The following is a 20535-nucleotide window of genomic DNA, read 5'->3' as shown; positions in this document are numbered from 1 at the left end:
CACATCACCTAGTCAGGACTTAGAAACAGCCAGGCTTCATGTGGCAGGTGTGCCCATCTACTACTGATTCATTCTGATCCAGATTATATAATAATAAAGACAGCAGTGCTTTCTGTAATGCCAGGCATCATTAACCATCGACATGGTCAGAAATACTTCAACGAAAAATTCAGAAGCATCTCCTAAAGTTTAAATTCCTGTGGAAAAAATTTCTAATTTCTTTAAATTCTAAATTACTTATTAAAGAAGTGTAACAAAACACAACATGAGCCTATACACAATTTCTGAAACATAATCCAATTGCTCCCTTACCAACCCAAACATGCTTCTAGTATAAAAAAAGTGAGTTAGGGAAAGGAGTGTCCATTGGTGATTTCCCTGGCTCTGTGCTTACAGATCAAATGTACCTGGAAGCACCCACTGCACTTCACATTCATCACCACAGCCTTTGTGCTTAGATAAGGGTGACCCTAAAATCTCAGAATGCAGTGGCACACACCTAGGAAACCAGGCTCCCAGAACTAAAGACACTTGTAAAGACTAGCACAGAGTTCACAGCAGGAGTGCATTTTTAGAACAGTTCACAACAAATGGCTAAGGTAATTGTTTATGTAGCCTTCATCCAAAAGCTACTAAATGTTTTTCTTAACCAAAATTGAAGTTAAGAGTCATAACCATATGACTCTTAACATGCCAAATTTACTGAAGCTGCTTTATTTTTATAGAAAAGCCAGTTAGAAACAAGATTCTACAGATCTTTAACAGGCCAAGTGAAAATGGACCTCTATGCTTGCAAGGTGACCTATATGCCCATGTGGCTTCTCAGCCACCCTACAGCACAATACCTGTGTTTCCTTTTCTTCTTTCTTGGGGGAGTGTCAACATCCTCGGCAGGAGCTGGAGCTATGATGCTGGATTCTTTGACTCTAAACTCGTACACCTGACAAGAGGCACAAGGCACAGAGTCATCAGAACATTCTGCTTAATAAGGGACCTTGTGCATACCAGGAAAAAAGGTCTTTGTCATTCCTGTGCTCCTGGGTGAAGAGCAGAAATCACCTCCCTCAACACACAGGTGACCAGTCACATTCTGGTCAAGACGATGATGATGTCAAGTTTAAATTGTTACTGGATTTTTAAATCCACCATGTCCAACTTTAAAGTAGGGAAATTTGGTGACTCGACTGAAGAATAATTTTCAGTCAGTTCTCTCATAAGGGACAAAATTATTTTCAGAAGAGCAATAGGAACTTAATAACCAAGAATTTTCTTTTGTCTGCACAATGAGGTACATAGTATATCCCTATGTTTGAAGCTCTTATAGCCATTTTATCAGCTCTGCTTACCTGTCTACATGTTTTGGTCCCAATTAGCCTAGCAATGGCACAGAAGTTATCATAGTAAGTGCCAATGAGGACTCGGAACATGGAGGCTTCGGCGCCACTCCACTCCACGTTCTCAGGAGGTTCGATATTTGGCTTCATCTTTATTGGTGTTTGACATCGAGAATTTGCTTCTACAAAATCAAACACAAGTACTGGTCAAGAAATGGTGGTTAGAAATAGTAATAAGTAAAATTCAGAGTGTGCTTAAGAAAATAAGAGGAAGTTAATCATATTTTTAAAATAAACAATACCAAGACTCCACCAGCAAAAACCATGAAGCTGGTACGTGACCTTCTAAAATGAACACAAATGGTATGACTACAATTATGCATAGAGTTGAAAGGACAGCTAAAATCAATCAGTAAAACAGTAACTTATCAGTAGTTCTTGTTTTCTCTCTAACCAAAACTCATAGGACACCAAGAATATGAAACCAAAGTACCTAAATTTCATGACACCCTGTCTGAGAAAGATGGAGAAAGGAAAATGGCACAAGGCATGAGAATGAACACTGACCCTCCAATAACCTGTGACAGGCCAGGCGAAGGGGGCAGACGGCAGTTGCAACGCAGCCACATAACCTTGAGCAAATCCTCTGGTCTCAACTCATACAGTGAAAAGTAACCAACCCAGAAAAGTTTTCAAAGCATTAAGCATCCTTAATCTGTCATAATATGAACTTGCAAAGCAATAGTAAAGCCTAAATATCAGATGTGTCTTACCAGAGGAGCTGGAAGTTTCATCTTTTTTCTCCTCCTCTTCTTTATCATTATTCTCTCCCCCAGTTTCAGTCCCTGCTTCTCTGTCACTGTCTGTGTCCTTTGACTCCAGCACATTGATGGTGGGGGTGCTGGGCCTGCTGCTGTTGTTGGGGAGCCGCCCCCTTCTGCGGCCCCCTGGGCGTTTTGGTGGGGTCTTTATCCTCTCAGCTGTGAGGGCAGCAGCGAACTCCTTTGCTCCCTCCTACAAAATGAAAAAACGTAGACATCAGGGTAAAGTTGTAAGACTCATTTTGGTAGAAGACGGGGAAAAAAAAAAGACATTGCATAAGGCAAGTTAGTCAGGAAATGTATTATAATATCTACTACAAACAATCCTTTGCATAGCTAAATATACTTGTTATTGATCTGCCTTTGATGGTTTGAAAATTTCAGAAAGATAAGTATGGGTTCAAAATATTGCTACAGTAGTAAAGAATCAGGCAAGACAATTCTACATGATGAATTTGTGGAACATATTAACAGATTATAATTGAGTTAAAATATAGTATCTCAAAATATAAAACACTGAACTTTTTATATAACAGCTTTCTCTATATATACATGTACAGTCTACTTAAAAGTGACTCTTTACTAAAAGAATCACATATCAAATGTGCATCAAGTCAGACTTTCTATTCCAGGGTGTAAGGTAATGTATACCTCTTTTCAGTAATAAAGTATACAAGAAAAACATATAAACATGCATGACTCCCACTTTCTTTCTACTACTAAAACCATCCTTTTTTTTCCTGTGAAGGATGCAATGTCACAGGAAGACATGAAAAGAACTATAGGAACAAGACTATAGGGCTATATTTTGCATTCTTAAATACAATAATCCAGTCTTAGAAAGTATAAAACAATGGTAAGAGCATGGTTTATAGAAAGACCACAGAAATATTTCAGATGAGCCAAATAAATTTCTGCATATTATAAAACAGTGTTCAAGAATTCCATTTTTTTTTTTTTTTTTTTTTTTAGTGGAAATAGAAGGGAGAAGTTTGAGAGTAGCCAACAGTTTTATACTTCATTCTACAAAAACCAAATTGCTTAAAAATAGGATACCTTCTGCAGGTGCCATTCAATGAATCTTCTGTCCAAAATCCAACAGGCAATATATACCCATTTAGTTCCTAGGTAGGAGTGGCTTGGTTCAAAGAGGGGAAATGGTAAAAATAAGATAGTACCCGTAAAAAACAACTTTTCTACCTCATATTTTCCTAACCCCTTACCTTTTCTCCATCACTTAAAAAAAAAAAAAAGAAAGAAAGAAAGAAAGAAAAAAGGAAAACACAACTCAGGGGTCTAGGGCATAGCTCAAACTACAGAGGGCCTACCTACCACTCACAGGAGGGATACTGCTCTGAGAAAGGTCTAGGAACTGCTGCATATGATTACTGAGCTTCTGATGTCTAAGTGGGCTATCTGTACTTCACTTTGTGGAAGGCATAGGATCCTTGATCCTAAAGACCCTGAAATGTTGCCAAAGAAATAAACAGATAAACACAGAATAATCTAAGGTTAACAAGAACTAAACTGTGCAGTACATAAGCTATGAAAGAAATAGGCATGAGAAAACTGCCTGTCAGGTGGCCAGAGAAGTATGGGTACAGACAACACATATCTGTCTTCATCACCTCCAAAGTATAAAAGTAATAAGCCTTCTCAAGAACCCTCTGGAATAACAAAGCACGTAATCTTACCAAATGCTGATAACACTGTGGTCCACAAGGTTTGTTGTCTAGAGCTGTTTCTGTGTTCTTCCGCTTGTATGTGTTAGGTGTTGCATGAAAAGCTGCAAAATAAATTAAACAGTATCTGAATAGAACCATAAAAGATGTACTTTTTCACTTTCCAAGCTCCACTGGAAAAAATCGACTAAAAGATTACAATTTTGCAAATATATCGTTTACACAACTTTCCTCTAAGCTCTTACTGAACTATCACAAGGTATCCTTCACTCCTACTACAATCCAAGCAGGGAGGAAACAGCAAACTCTGGAATGATTAATGATTTCTTACTATCTCCTTGCAAGTATAACTAATTTACATAAACTGTGATTATACACATTGATTTGAGTCTTTAATATCAAGCAGTAGACATTCTAAAATGAAACTGAATTTCCTATTTTTAATCAAGAGAAATTTTTATTATTGAGAAAATTCTGACATCTGCAATTTATTGATCTCTAAAGAAAGGTCAGTCAGTAGTGAGGGCAGTAGAATGAAATGCTACTCATTAAAACTCATTTTTTAAAGACAGATAGTTCCAGATCACTAATGTTATGGTTTGGATATGAGATGTCCCCCACAAGCTCACGTGTGAGACAATGCAAGAAGGTTCAGAGAAGAAATGACTAGGTTATGAGATCCTTAACCCAACCAGTGAATTAATTCCTTTGTAGGGATTAACTGAGTGGGAACTGCAGGAGGCAGGGTGTGGCTGGAGGAGACGGGTCCCTGGGAGCATGCATGTGGGGTTTAATATTTTGTCCCTGTTGAGCAGCACTTTCTCTGCTTCCTGGTGTGATGTCTTGAGTTGCTTCCCTCTACCACACTCTTCTGCCATGATGTTCAGCCTCACCTTAAGCCCCAAGGAATGAAGCCTGCTAAGGACTGAAACCTCTGAAACTGTAAGTCCCCAAAGAAACTTTTCCTCCTCTAAAATTGTTCTCGTCGGGTCATTCAGTCACAATAGTGAAAAAACTGACTAAAACAACTAACATTCAATTCCTCTGAATCACCATGCAGTTCAAGAACCTAGGAAAAGTCAGTGCCTCTCTATAGAGAAACACATGGTCACATAAAACAGGCTTTAAACAGACAGTGTTTGAAACTTAAAATTCCCAAATAATATGATAACAGCAAGAGTCAAATGGTGCTTCAAAGGTACTGAAAGTAGCATGAACACATAGTAGGGCAAAATTCAGAAAATTTCTCAAGAAGGTGTGCTTCCTCCTGTATAAAGGCAAATGCTAGAAATGGCCTATACAAAATGAGACAATGTGAAAATTATTTTAATTTGGATAAAAACAAGTGAGAAAATCACAAAACCATTTTTAAAATTCTTGCAAGAAGTCAAAATTAAACAATTAAATTCTAGAGAACATCAAGGTGAAATATAGACAGATTGATGAGAAAAAAATGGGGATAGTTACTGTTATAGATATACAGTATCCCTCAAAAGCTCCTGTTAATGCAAGAATATTCAGGTGAATAATTAGATTACGAGAGCTGTAACCTGACTGGTCCATCCTAGTCTAAATGGTCCATCCTAGTCTAAATGGTAGCTATAGGGAGGTGAGTTTAGCTGGAGGAGGTGAGGAGGTGGGTCACTGGAAGGACTGTTCTCCCTGAGTTCCCTTCCCCTTCCTCTCTTTCTGCTTCCTGACCTGCCAGGAGTTTTCCTCTGCCAAGTCATTCCCCCAGGACATGTTGCCTCACCTTGGGCCCAGAGCACTGAAGCCATCTAAAGACTGAGACCTCTGGAATCATAAACCCCCCCAAATTTTCTCCTCTAATTTGTTCTTGTTCGATGTTTTAGTCATAATAACAAAAAAGCTAAAATAGAAATATCTGTTGATTTGTTTGTTTACCCATCTATCCATCCATCCAGTGCTAGGGATCAATATCAGGGATTCACACATGCCAGGCAAGCATTCTACCACTGAGCTACATTCCTAGTACCAAAGTTATGTTTTTGAAGTAGAAATTCAAGGCTCAAATTCTCTTTCAAGTATATGAGCTACGTTCTTCCAGAAAGCCTAATACCCATGGCTAATTTGGTGTGGGTTAACATTTTGACCAGCTGAGCACCCTCAATACAAAGACTGAGCATAGGCAAGGTTAAGGTTGTATCAGAAGCAATGAATTATATCCAATTAAAAAATAAAATCTTCATTAGCTGGAGTTAGCAGCACATTATTTAGAAACACACCTCTGGTAAAAATGTGTTTTTGTTTGGATGCCTTCTCTAGCACGTTCTGTATTTATAGATTGATTTTGCCCTGACTCAGTGAAAATTCACAGGTAAAGATGAATGCACATGTGTGCGTGCAGAGATGAGGAAAAGCAGCCTCTGCTGCCCTGAACTAGAACATTTCTCAATCAGAAAAAGAAAGCTCATTATGAAGTCACAATTATGCAACCTAATACAAAAAAAAAAGTCAAGTTATAAATGAAAAATTAACATTAATGTTTGAGAGGCACTATAAAAATTAAAGTGTCATTTTTAATTTCACACTGCAATTAGCTAAAACGAGAAAGACAACTATTCTTATGACTAGATATCCCTCAGAACAATTTCAAAACTTCAATTCTCCAGAAAAACTATTTGTTTTTAGTATTCAAAGTAAGTTATCAAAATATACTTTCCCCATATACCCCCAAATATGGAGGGAAATTACACAAAAATTGCTCAAACCAAAAAATTTTTTAAAGGGATATTAAGACAAGATGTTTTTTTAATTGTGCAAAAAGGAGAGAACATGGACATTAAGGGCATTTTTATTTAAAAAGCAACCTATGATTTTCCCCCCAGTATGAGGGATCATACACAGGACCTCACACATGCTAGGCACTGAGAGACATCCCTACCTGCTACTTTTTAAATATTGAAACAGGGTGTCACAAAATTGCCCAGGCTATCCTTAAACTTTTAGTCTCCTAAGTAGCTAGAGTTATAGGCATTTGCCACCAACTCTGGCTGCAACCCTGCGAAATCTTGTTGAGAGATCTTAAACATTTTTGAGCAAAAATAAAAGCTTTATAAATTACAATACCCAACTCCAACTGTTCTCTATACCTGAATATGAGATTGAATTGACTAAAATATATCAAGTAACCCCTCAGAATCCTGTAATGTTTTACCAAACCAGTGATACCTCAAATACAGAACTTTGAGATCAAAGAATTATAGAACTGGAACAAACCTTAGCAATCATCAATTTCCAGTGGTGATTTTAAAATTAGGAAAGAGGAGCAAAAAGAATAAATTTCCAAAGTGTACCTCACTCAATATTCTTTTGTAATTTCAAACCTCTCTAATTGACTCTTATAATCACTGTCACTGGCATACAGCACTTCTCTTAAAACACTTCTTTATACCTCTTGTCATGTGATTAAATAAGTGATCACAGATCAGGACAAAATGTCAGTTTTATACAATTTGGGGTTAAAATACTGCTCTTATCTGCTCTCAGAGTAAAACTTGGTGTTATGAAAAAATTCTTGTCAAGCACAACAGCTCACACTTGTAATACCAGCAAATAGAGAGGCTGAGGCAGAAGGATCGAAAAGTCAAGGCCAGCCCCAACCTCAGCAATTTAGCAGGCCCTGAGCAACTTAGTGAGACCCTGTCTCAAAATAAGAAATAAAAAGGGCTGGGGATGTAGCTTAGTGGTAAAATGCCCTGGGTTCAATCCCTAGTTTAAAAAAATCTTTTTGATTTTTTAGAAAAAGAATAAATTCTTACTGAATATAATGCACATGGAATTTTATAAATTCTCTTGTATCAAAGATATCAGATTTTACAAAGAATACCTCATGAAATAATGTCAATCAATACTAAGAGAGTAATAATAGTCACAGTAATGACAGCAGTTAATAATAATACTCTATATGTGTAAAGTATGTGTTGAGGCTTACAGGAATTATTTAATTCTCATAAGAATGCTCAGGTATTAGAATCATCATCACCAATGTACAGATAAGGGAAACTAAGGTTTAAAGGGGTTAAGTCATTCTGTTAATTACATAGCAAATATGTAGTACATATAAACATTGGGGGGGGGGGGGGGGGAGGTACTGGGGATTGAACCCAGAGGTGCTTTACCACTGAGCTATATATCCCAGTCCTTTTTATTTTTTATTTTGAGAAAGGGTCTCACTAAGTTGCCAAAACTAGGCTTGAATTTTCAATTCTCCTGCCTCTGCCTCTTGTCACTGGAATTACAGTCACATACCACCACGACCAGCTACATCTGAACTTTTACCATTATATATTCCAAAATGTTAACCAAAAAAAACCAAAGGCCAATGTTTTCTCTGATATGCAGATGCTAACACACAATAAGGGAGATGGTATAGGGAAGAATAGAAGTAGTTTGGATTAGACAAAGGGGAATGAAGGGAAGGGAAGGAACAGGACAAGACAGTAGAATGAATCGGACATAACTTTGCTATGTTCATATATGAACTGAATACACAACCAGTGTAACTTCACATTATGTACAACCACAATGGGAAGTTATACTTCATGTATGTATGTCACTATACATTCTACTGTCATGTATAACTAAAAAGAAAAAATATACTTTTTAAATGATCACAAACTTTGAAATACCTTCTTTGAAATTCCAACCATTTAAGGCACCAAAATTCTACAATCAACATTAATACACATTCTAGAAAGAATAATAAAAACAGATTTTCCCATATCAAAAAGGACGAACTGATACAACCACGTCTTATACTTAGAATAGATTTCCTCTGCCGGAAATTCAGATAGTAGGATGCATAGTAAAGCATTTTTTCTATTATGAATTCTATTCAGGCCAGTTTAAATACATCCAGACAACAACCCTACTTACTTTTCCATGCTTCCTTCTTCTTAGGCTTCCCTCCTTACATCCCACTAGAAATGCTGTATGACCAATTTCTACCCAAAGTTAATTCAGTAGCTAACCCTGGTTCCTCAAGCAGGGGTGTCAAAGACTAGGTAGTCAATTATACGCTAGAGTTTTGAGAAAGAATGACCGTGATTCAACATTTGTACAGCAACCAGCCTCCAGTTTACGAAGTGGATTGTGATCCAAAAGTACCCTGAAATGTGCAATGACTAGCTTCCTGACTAAAGCCATTTATCTTTCAAAGTTCAGTAGAACATTCACATCCCTCTAACTAGATATCCTCAGATCCCTCAGAACAATTCCACAGTGTGGTATACCCAGTCTCTGGCCCAGATGGATTACCAATCCCCTACCACCCAAACATTGTCCTTATATTAAAAAAAAAAAAAAAAAAATGGAAGATACCCAATATCTAAATGATAAGTAAGGCTTAATAAGAGTAAGGCTACCAACACAGGAACAATAAAAATGGTTAGTATTCATAAAGGTCATTTCATTTAGAAGTTGTTAATTATCACTTAATGAGTTAAAGAGAAAATATTTTTAAAAATCAAATTCCTTAAATTAATAAAAATGCCAAAATCTCAAAGTTAAAACAGTTCTCTAATGACAGTTCACTGTGTTAAGCACATAAAAACAAAGAGGAAAAAGTGAAAACAACGTAAGCATTGAACACAGAAAATTTCTGTAAGCACACAGAAAATTAGTAAAACTAACTGTGATTGGTTCCGAAGGAAAAATACACAAAATAGGATTTGAAAAATATGTAAACAAGTTTTTCATATCATAAAAATGGGATAATAAAAGATATGAAGAATAACCACAGAAATAAAAGAAATTAAAAGAATCAGAGAACATATAAATCAACTTTATGCAAATAAATTTCAAAACCTAGATATAAAGAATAATTTCCTACAATTAAGAACTGTCAACGGGCTGGGGATATAGCTCAGTTGGTAGAGTGATTGCCTTGCCTTGCAAGCAATCCCAGGCACTGCAAAAAAAAAAAAAAAAAAAAAAAAAAAAAAAAAAAAAAAAAAAAAAGGTCAGAAAATAGACTACCACTAATTTTAACACCGTAATGAAGACAGAAAATAAAGCAGATGGAAAAGAAAACAAAACCAAGGCTATCTGCGGGTAATTTAATTGCGGTGTAGCTGGAAAACTCAAGAATACAGTAAGAAGCAATCACAGAGACAATTCGGTAAGAGAGCAGCTACAAAATATATAGTGAGAAATAATGAGTAAACAATAGCAACAACAAACTAAATACCTAGAAATAACCTTAGCAAAAAATGCACAGGGGTTACGAGAAGAAAACACAAGAGCCTTGATCATATGGTTCATTAGACTTTATCTTCATTTAAAAACAGTCCAATTTTCCCTTGGGTAATTTGTAAGCTGAATGAGATTAAAAACACCTCCAATTCATCTGGTTTTTAACTGGACAAACCAATTCTAAAATTTGCAAAGAAAAACAAATGAGAATAACCAGGAGATTGCTGAATAAAGGTTCACCAGTAGACAGACAAAAGGAACTTACAATGTTGAGAAACAGACCAAAAAATACATATCTATAAGAGAAGTACTGTATCTCGAAGCAGTGAAAGATTTAAACTTGTCAATAAATGATACTGCAACAACCAGGTTAACTTTGGAGGTGAAGAGGAGGAGCTGGATTAATTAACACACATTGGAGTAAATTTCACATGGATCAAAAATTATATGTATGTACATACACACACACACGCATTTTTTAACAAGCCTAAAACGGGCTGGGGTTGTGACTCAGTGATGGAGTGCTTACATAGCACGTGTGAGGCACTGGGTTCAATCCTCAGCACCACATAAAAGTAAATAAAGGTATGGTGCCCCTCTACAACTATAACAAAAATATATCAAAAAAAAAAAAAGGAAGCCTAAAACATACTATGAAACAAGTGAGAAGAAAGCCAGTAAATTTGACTACTCTAATTTTTTTTGGCCTGTGGAAGTTTTTCCAAAACAATAAACTGGGGGAAAACTACAATTTGTATCTCAAAAAACTAATTTCCTGCCTGAATGTTTACAAAGAAAAAAAGAGAGACAAAGAATATTAATAGTCACAGAAAATAAAACACGAATCTCTTAAAAATGTAGAGGACCCTCACCCTCATTCAAAGGAAGCCAAATGCAAATTAAAACTAAGCTAAAAGCCACATTTCACTTATAAAATCAACTTTAAAAATCAAAACTGGTTTGATAATACTCTATTGGCAGGGGTTTCTGGGTAACAGGCCCTTCCTTCTACTTTGCTAGGAAGTCTTCCAATTACCATCTTCTCATATGGTTGATCATGCAACAATATCTACAGGGAATGAGGTTTCTTAGTAAAATTTTCCAGGTAAGTGGAACTTATTTAAATGCAATTTAAAAACCAACTATTTTAAGAATGAAATTATGGCATTTGCCAGTAAATGTATGGAACTGGAGAATATCATGCTAAGCGATATAAGCCAATCCCAAAGAACCAAAAGCCAAATGTTTTCTCTGGTATGCAGATGCTAATTCACAATAGTGTGGGTGGGGGAGAACAGAGGGACTAGACAGGGGAGTGAAGAGAGGGGAGGGGGCACAGGGAAGGAATGAGAGTAGAATGAATTGGACATTACTACCCTATGTGCATATATGATTACATGACCTGTATAACTACATCATGTACAACCAGACAATGAGAAGTTATACTCCATTTATGTACGATGTGTCACGATGCATTCTACTGTCATGTATAACTAATTAGAACAAATAAAATATATATCAAAAAAAAAAAAAAAACAACTACTTTTGAGGCAAAAAACCAATTACTTTTTGAAGATGTATCTTACCTCCTAATTTTCCTAGAATTTGCTTAGACAGTGTGCTTATCTATTGCATACTACTGCATGGTTATACCTTTAGGGGTTTTTGACCCTGAGTAAAGTTATTTTTTCCTATATCAAAGGGCCCCGCATATTTGCCTTCTTGAGTTTCTATGACTACGTCTTAAGAGTTTCTTCCCTCATTATCCAATGGTACTTTTGTTTCCCCCTTCTGGTACTGGGGATTGAACTTATTCCCCGAAATATCAAGGAAAAAAGTAATATATGTACCATCCTTAAATGTCACTAAGAAACTTTTGTATTTTGCTTATACTCAAATCCAAATATTTACAAAGCAATTTACACAGAGGTTCAAAATTAATAAATAAACATTAAACAGACTAAAATTTATTTACATAAACATCTTTTTAGTCAATTTCTTATTTCAACAAAATTTTTTAATAAATATCAGCAATTTTGTTCTGAGTAATCAGCTAGTTCTTAATAATAGTTTCGTTATAAAACAACTGCTTAATCTTTATGGGAAAAAAATCACTGACTTGTATTCCAAGTTAGTGGGAAACAGTAGTCCAAATTAAATGTACATAAAAGATTTCAGAGCAATACTTAAGAAACAAAGTAAAAAACCAATACTGGAATCATAACATTTTTCGATCTTAACTACAAAATTAAATGGTAAATTTTGGTTGTAATAAAAGGCAGCACTTTTCAAGCTGCTTTAAGACATAATTCCACAACAAAGATAGAAAATGAAAACGTACAATAATTGCACTTACGATGTAGGAAGCAGTCATACTTAAAACACCGCCGACAGAAAAGTGTATGAAATGAATGCAAGCTTTGCTCCCTCTGAACAGATTTAGCATTTGGTCCATCTATGTTAGGAGTACATTCAGGTGGAAGTGCACCTGGGAGCTGCTGCTCGGTGAGTTCTTTATATCTGACATTAGGCAAAAAAAATATAAGTACCCTGAAACAAACCATTTAAAAACAATAAAGTTTCTCAAAGGTTTCCAAGGGATTTTTTGCTTAAAACGAAAAGATCTAACCTACAACAATCTTTGCTTGATAAGGAGCCAATTAAATATTATGCAAGGTTTATCAGGAAACAAAATCATTGATTCAGATACATTGTGGAAAAAAATACTGAGACTTATAAATATCAAATACACTAAAACTTCTACCAGTATCCATAGAAATTTTCCTATCATGTAGCACATGTGTATATAAATATATACATGTACTTATTCTAACTACAATAAAGTTTAGCAGTGTAGACAGATTATTTGAGGCATCCTATGAACAAAAAAAGTAAAGCACCTCATCGGCCACAGAGGGTCCATTTGTAATAAATTTAAAATCTTGAGTCACATAACTACTTGACTGCCTTGAAAGAACAAATCTTTCTTACTTTTCCTTTAGTTCTTCTGCTGTGCCCTTATCTGGAAACATTGAAGAAATGGCTTCAAAAATTTTATCAGAAGGAAATTTCCGAGGTGGATGGCTTTCTTTATCTAAATAAACAGGAAAGGGGAGGGAATGGAAGTAAGTTTTCAATCTTTCATTTTCTCCACATGATATCTCAATAACAAAGCTGATTTTGTAAGAAATCATCAACTTCGTGTTTCACTTACTTCTAACATATTTTACACGTGTCTGTGGAATACCTGTGGGTCAAACACAAAATTGAAATATGAAAAATTGTAAGAGAACTGGGAGGCAGAACTCTTAGGTTCTAATCCCAGCTCTGCTGCTAATCGGTTTTGTGGTAGGGCTGATAGCTTAGCCACTTGGGTCGGTTTCTTCATCTGTTAACATGAAGGAGCTGAATTAGATGATCACTAAGGTGCCTCTCTGTTATTACAAAAAAGTATGCTTCTTTGAAATTGCAATCCCTGTCTTCCATTAAGTATGGCTGCTAAATAGCAAACACCCACTATGGGCTCTGTCTTTAGTGGGCTGTTTTTCTGGTAAGCCACACCTAGTGTGAGACAGGTAAGAAGAGCACAGGTCTGGAGGCAGTCAGGCCTGGGTTATCATCTTGGGGTCCAGGGTTCCACTTCTTCCCAATGGTGTAATCTTAAATAAGTTACTTAGTCTCTCTATATTCATTTCCTCAAATACACAGTGTACCTGTTCATATCTACCTTGTAGAGCCATGAGGATTAAGTGAGCTGGTGCATGTGAAGTGATTAGCATACAACTCGAGCATAGTAAGATCAATGTTATACATTATAATGACCCTCATGATTGCTCCCTCAAGCCCCACCCCCCCAGATTATGTCCTTTTGCTAATCAAAGGAAACGAAGATGCTCAAGTGGAGAATGAAACATTGCAAATAATATTCTAATTTTGATTATACTATCAATGCAACATTTAACAAAAGAAAAGAGAAAGAAGGAACTAAGTTCTGCTGATACTGGGGTTTGTTTTTTTCAAGACTTATGTATGTGATGGCTACACAGAAACCTAGAATCAGACATACCATCTCGACTATCCTCTAGATCTTTCTGTTTTTCTTCTCTTTCATCGGGATCATCTCCATCATCATCATCATCATCATCATTGTACTGACCAAGAGCATTCACCAACTCCACAAAAATTTCATCATTTATAAACCCACATTCTGAAATGCATCAAGCCAAATGTTTAGAAATACACAGGGGGAAATGGTAATGACAAAAATTCACATTTACATTTTCTCATTGGAAAAGACCCCGACCTATCAGTTAACACTATTATATTAGTATTAAAATGAGAAGGGGCCAACAAGACCATTTTCAGGATTGTTTTAGGCAGTGTTAGAAAGCACAATTTATCTTCAACACCAGTCACTTTCTATTGAATTGCCCCTCCCCAAGTTTCCAGGGCCTGGTACTAACCTAAATACTCCAGGAACTATGTGGTTTTCGTCTCCTTCCAAAAAAAAAAAAAAAAATCTGTGTGTCCTGGAACTAATCACTTCAGAACATTTTCCACTAATAATAATGGGTAATGAGGATATAACACCAATTTCAACACTTTAACAGACACTTCTGGATACAAAAACCTGAATTTGTGAGTCTGAAGACTACATTTCAGATAGGTAGCAGCCTCCTGGGAAAGGCATTTTTGAGCAGGGAGGCTTTCTGGTGCCTATATGCCACATGAACCGAGTCCTAGTTCTATTTACATAATCAACTTCTATTTAATTTATGTTATTGCCATTATAATTTATGTCATAAGCAACTATATTATCATGTGGAAAATAGAGAAAACACTGAAAATGTTAGGTTTTTGAGTCCACATCAGTCCTTTACAGTGCAGCATGAAATTTAATTTTATTTAAAAAATTGTTCTTTCTATCCTATGCTTAATAAATCAAAGTACCTCTCAATTCTCTAGCCCTTCTTTTCAAGAGAAACAATATGGCTCACCTCTATCTCCATGTACTTTTCCATCATAATTTTTAATTAGTTCTTCAATGAAAGTGCCATCTTGGTCTAGAACTTCATCCCCCATATAAGGAATATTATGTAAAACAGTTTCATCTTCCACCTTAAAAGAAAATTTTTTTTTCTAAAAACCAGGTTTCTCCTAAGATTCAAAATACTTTAAAAACTCAATGTGAGATAAATAAAAACAACAGTTTCTTTATGAGTATAGATATCTTAGCCCAGTTCTTAACAGTCTTAAAATACTAATCAGAGAATAAACTCTACTACTGAGAGGAGAAAAAATATTTTAAATACTGTACTTAATCTAATATGTCATCATTCCTTTACCTGTAAGAAAAAAAAAATGCTTCAGATTACAATGAAACATCAACTTAAAGAGGCATTAAATGAGAGGTGTGGGCCTTAGAACTTATGGAATATGCTTTATCAAAATCAACTATTAAATATCCATACCAAAAAAAAACATGATAAGATTTCTAAACTTCATTTGATGACCTAGTTAAGACAGTTAATGTAATAAAATTCTAGGGATGTAAAATAGAGTATCAGTGCTCCATTAAAGATTATGCCTGGGGCTGGAGTTGTGGCTCAGTGGTAGAGAGCTTGCTTGGCATGAGTGAGGCCCTGGGTTCAATATTTAGCACCACATATAGATAGATAGATAGATAGATAGATAGATAGATAGATAGATAGATAGATAGATAGATAGATAAAATCTACAAAAAGATTATGCCAGAAGGATTTATGCTTATAACATTCTACAACAACAGAAAATATTTCAATACTTTGATGAATGACATATCTATCAAAGTTCATGGTGCTAGTTAAAGATGATGGATGAGTCTACATAAAGGTTTAGAAGACAACAAGGAAGATAAAAGGGGTTAGCTTTACAAAGAAGAGTCAACCAAAGAAAAGTTTGGGAAGCATGAAGGTACTTAATACAAGGGAGAGAAAGCTGGCACATGTGAGGAGAAAAATTTCCAGTGAAGAATGAAAATGACAGTAACTGTAGATGAAGAGCAGACGGCTCTGAAGCATATGTTTAAAGAGACTAATGCAAAGTGAGGCTAGATTTAAATCTTAAGCGGCTTTTGAACAGAAAACTAGTTAAACAGAATTTTAGAAAGATAATTCTGATAACAGAATAGACTGGCTAAGACCAACTTAGAGGACAGAGCAGCTATTTCAAGTGTGAGATGGTGCAGCCTAGGAGACCAGATTTTGACCACAATCAACAGGGCAGAATATACAGGTCTGGCAGCAGCAGGCTGCAAACAGTAAGAGAAGGAAAAAATTTCAAATAATCCCTAGATAACAAATTCAGGACAACAGAATTTCAGATAAACAAGGAAAAGGAAAATTGGGACAAAAGGGAGGAAAAGGGATACAAAATGAAAATTTAGATTTTAATGTATTCATCTATTCTGACTGAACATGATATGCACATTGAGTCCTGCTTTCATACGTCTCAGTTGCACTAATCCCATTTAAACCAGTGTTCCTTTCTTTGGATTTAAGTGAAAATTAAATGACATTTGGCTCTTCTGTCTTCCCAACTATACCCACCTAATTTTTGTTCCCCAAAAAATATATATATATATATTTTTTTTTTTTTTGGGGGGGGTACTGGGGATTGAACACATGGGCACTTAAACACTAAGTCACATCCTCAGTCCTTTTTATTTATTTTTTTTTATTTTGAGACAGGGTCTCACTAAGTTGGTGAGGCTCAAATTTGTAATCTTCCTGTCTCAGCCTCCCAAGATGTTGCGATTACAGGTATGTGCCACCATGCCCAGCTCCAAAACATATCCTAATCATAATAAAGATAATTTTTCTAATTTGTTTTATTCAGTGACCAGAACAACCTAGGGATGATACATAAATAATATTTCCTGACAACATTATATTCTTTCAGAATTTCAGTCTGTGAAAATATGAAACTTCCCATAAGGTCTCACCCAATCTGACATCCCAAACCTCACCTATAGACACAAAATTCTCAAACTAAAGTTTTGTTTTTTGTTTTTTTTTTTAACCAAGTCTTAAATACACAAATTTATTCAACTACAGAAGAGTGAAGTTTTATACCTCTACCATAAGATGTATAGAGAAAAGTGACTAAAGATGTTAAAAATTTCTATCTTTTTTGAAAAACTCTAGTAAACGATTCTCTAAAGCAGGCTCACCAAGGACATCTACTCGACATTTTATTAGCCTTCTCACTTTCTATATCAAATGAGTAAAGCCATGCATTTAACAAGTCAATGTACACTTTAATTTTTTTTGTTTCACTCTCTATTATTCTACTTCTATAAAGAATTAAATATCAGCATTTTATTATGAAAGCTAATGGGCTAGGGTTATCTATGGAAACATGTTTGTGCTTGTTTTCTAAGTTCTGAGAACAGGACACACCCCAGTGTATATTATTAACATGCTCCTAAAATTGTTTTAAATAAAATATTTTCAATAAAGATGAAAAGTCAGACGGATTCTGAAATACTGACTGGGTTCTTCACACATAAGAACTATAAGCTTCACCTTTTAAATGGTTTAATCATAGGCACAGATTTTGCTTAAAACTTTTCTTATGGAGAATATAGGAAAAAAACAATACAGCAAAGGCTTAAAAATTATATTCACCAATTTTTAAAAATCATTCCAAGTGCTATCATTTTGATAAGCTTTTTAAACTTTTGCTGTCTTGATTCACCATGACAAAAATATTATGTCTACTTATTTTTAAAAAGTTAATATCAAATAAGCAGAAGACATATTACTTACATACCATAAAATTCTGCTGTAAGGGAGACCAGGAATACATTATGGGTACTGAAGCAACTGCATTCAGGGTCTTTAATGGGATGACTTGTGTTGGAAAATCCAAGTCACTGGTCACAGAACACTACAACAGAAAAAAACAGACTTAACCCTGAAAAGTAAAAGGACAACCTTAAGGTGCAGTCATATTGTAAAGAGTTGCTTCCTACTTGAATAATTTTGAAAAGAAAATTTCTTTACCTCAGAGAGCAAAATTCATAAAACCGAAAAAGGATCCTCTTTTCTCTTTTTTAAAAAGAAAAAAGGATTCTTCAAATTTTGCAAATTTTCAAAACTCTCTCATCCTTCTCATACTTACCAGTAAGAATCAAAAACTATGTTAGCCTTGGCAATCTGAACCACTGTTTCACACTTTCACTATAAATTTCTTAGCTCATATTTACATCCCAATCACATATAGAAAAGTAATGTATATGCCAAATATACACTTAAATCTTAAAAAGAACACTTGTTACATTAACTTTTCTTACACAAATAGTTACAAATTTGAGTTTCAATCTCAACAAAGTGGATTCAAATCAATTCTGGAAAACAGTAATCTCTAGCACTTTTTGTGTGTTAGGCACTATTTTGAACACATTACATGTCTCATCATATTTAGTACTTATTGTAACACTGTAAGATGGGTACTATTCTTAGCCCATTTTATAGGTGAGAAAACTAAGGTAAAGTAAGGATAAGTAACTTGCCCCACGTCATTAGATAGAGCTATAATTTGAACCTCAAAAGTGTGACTCTGGAGACCCTGCTCTTATCCACTACCAATACTGCCATGATCTCACATCTCTATAATGTTTAAATGCACTTGGTCCCTTGAAATACCATATTTCATACAATCCATGATGATACTGACTTCAAGGCACACCATTTCTTCTCTATCACCAACAAAAAAAAAAAACATGGCCAATTAAAATATAATGTAATGCTTTCTCATCGCAGTGATTCTAAGCATGCTGGTTTCAGATGTTCAAATTTTTGCATCTTTGAGTCCATGAAATAAGTTAAGAATGTGTGCCCAAATAATCACAGCACTTTCTAACTGTCTAGAAATCCAGTTTTTCTTAAAGAAGAGTACTGTTACCCAATTATCAGGCCTCCAGGGCCTTCTCAAAAATACTACAGCCATATATTTACAATCTAGTCAATGAAAGCAGAGCAAAAAGAATTGAATAAAATGAAACCAAAAAAAAAAAAAAAAAAAAAAGCATATCCACACATACATATTTAATGTTTAATTTTTTATTTAAGATGTCTTAAAAATATCAGGTCTAGGACTGGTGAGATCAAAGAAGAAATCTTTTGGCATGCAGCCACATGGGGTCCTCAGCACTGCATCAGGCTAGAGGGACAATCTCACAATTATCACAGTCACTGCGGCACAAAAATAATCCCTTCCTTAGTGGAAGTGAAAGTTTAAGGATAGAGTAGTTAGGAAGAACTGTGACAGTGATTCAAGGCAAAGATAACAATACTAGAAAGCATGCAGTTAAGTAAACAATTAAGATTCCAGAACCCACAATCTTTCCCTTTCCTGCTATTTGGTCTCTAATACAATCCTTCATCTATCCATCCAATAATCCAATAATAACAGCAATTAACATTTATTGAGCACGTACTATGTTGCAGGCACTGTGCTAAGTGCTTATATACACGATCTTCAATAGTCCTCTTTACAACATTATGATGTAGACAGTTTAGTACCACAACTCCACAAACAAGACAGACTGAAGGATGTTAAATAATTTGCCTAGTCAGAAACATAGTGAATCACAAGATCAGGATTAAAACCTAAGTCTGACTGCAATACCCAAAAGCTTAATTACTATGCTGTAGTTCTTGCCCTTGAGAAGTTCATATGGCAAAATCATGACAGCCCTACAGATCTGCTATATAAAATAGAAACACCACAACAGGACAGGAGCCTCTCCTCCACCAATTTATTCACATTCTTTATACTACCACATCTTCTTTCCTTCCTTCTACTTCACTAGGTTAATCTAAGGGTGAGGGGTTATGATAATTACTAAGTAAAGTATTATACACCATCCAGTGATACTAAATAATTTCTATTCCTTAAAAACAAAATTGAAGTTGGTGGTTTTTGTTTTACATTTGGTGGCAACAGATTAATCGTGGCTTTAGTTCTGCAGATAAGCTGCTTTTAAAGCTTAGAAGGAGCAGATGGCCTCCCCAACTGACTTACCTGCCTTAACACCTAAATCCAAGGTCGCACATAAGGTTAAACAGTTGAATATTCTTTTCATCTATTAGACAGGAGGGATTCTGGCTTTGCTTTGTTTCTGTCTGAAGGCACGGATGGTAGTACTAAGGACTATAGCCAACCCCTACCTGTGTCACATTTCCACTACCCATCAGCTCAATTCTGAGTCATACAAGAGTTAGCAAGGGACAGGAAATAAGTTTTCTGAGGGCAAAAGCAGCTGAGGTAAAAGTATCATTTACCTCTCTGTCTTAAATCAACACTCAGCACAGTGTCTCCAAAAAAGAAGTAGGCACTCAAAAAATGTTTCTGGAATCCACAGACTACATTTGCTGATTCTCCCTAATGGAGATATCAACTTCAATTCATTTAAAGCTGAAAGCACCTGTGTGGAAA

At 35.4% G+C, this 20535-nt stretch overlaps 1 protein-coding gene across 14 annotated transcripts in view; it reads right to left on the bottom strand.

Moving 5' to 3' along the window:
• The window catches only part of EZH2 (enhancer of zeste 2 polycomb repressive complex 2 subunit), a 73805-nt gene that overhangs the window by 7924 nt on the left and 45346 nt on the right, over window positions 1-20535 (bottom strand). For 7 of the 14 annotated variants that reach the window (XR_013765437.1, XM_079149312.1, XM_079149311.1 and 4 more), the window contains 10 exons: window positions 17866-17982; window positions 15051-15171; window positions 14120-14260; window positions 13268-13300; window positions 13045-13147; window positions 12395-12573; window positions 3850-3941; window positions 2108-2348; window positions 1347-1516; window positions 846-940 (listed from right to left, as the gene is read on the bottom strand). Coding sequence is in view for 13 of the 14 variants with exons in the window: in XM_079149312.1 (XP_079005438.1) it covers window positions 846-940; window positions 1347-1516; window positions 2108-2348; window positions 3850-3941; window positions 12395-12573; window positions 13045-13147; window positions 13268-13300; window positions 14120-14260; window positions 15051-15171; window positions 17866-17982 (1292 nt within the window). In the remaining variant the exon portion in view is untranslated. Of the gene's footprint in view, window positions 1-845; window positions 941-1346; window positions 1517-2107; window positions 2349-3849; window positions 3942-12394; window positions 12574-13044; window positions 13148-13267; window positions 13301-14119; window positions 14261-15050; window positions 15172-17861; window positions 17983-20535 lie in introns of those variants that run through there. The other 7 variants (XM_079149309.1, XM_079149307.1, XM_079149303.1 and 4 more) reach the window with 4 other exon arrangements.

The sequence above is a fragment of the Sciurus vulgaris genome (assembly GCF_902686455.1).
Source record: "Sciurus vulgaris genome assembly, chromosome: 8".
Lineage (NCBI taxonomy): Eukaryota > Metazoa > Chordata > Mammalia > Rodentia > Sciuridae > Sciurus > Sciurus vulgaris.
This window is presented reverse-complemented; position numbering and strand designations above follow the sequence as displayed.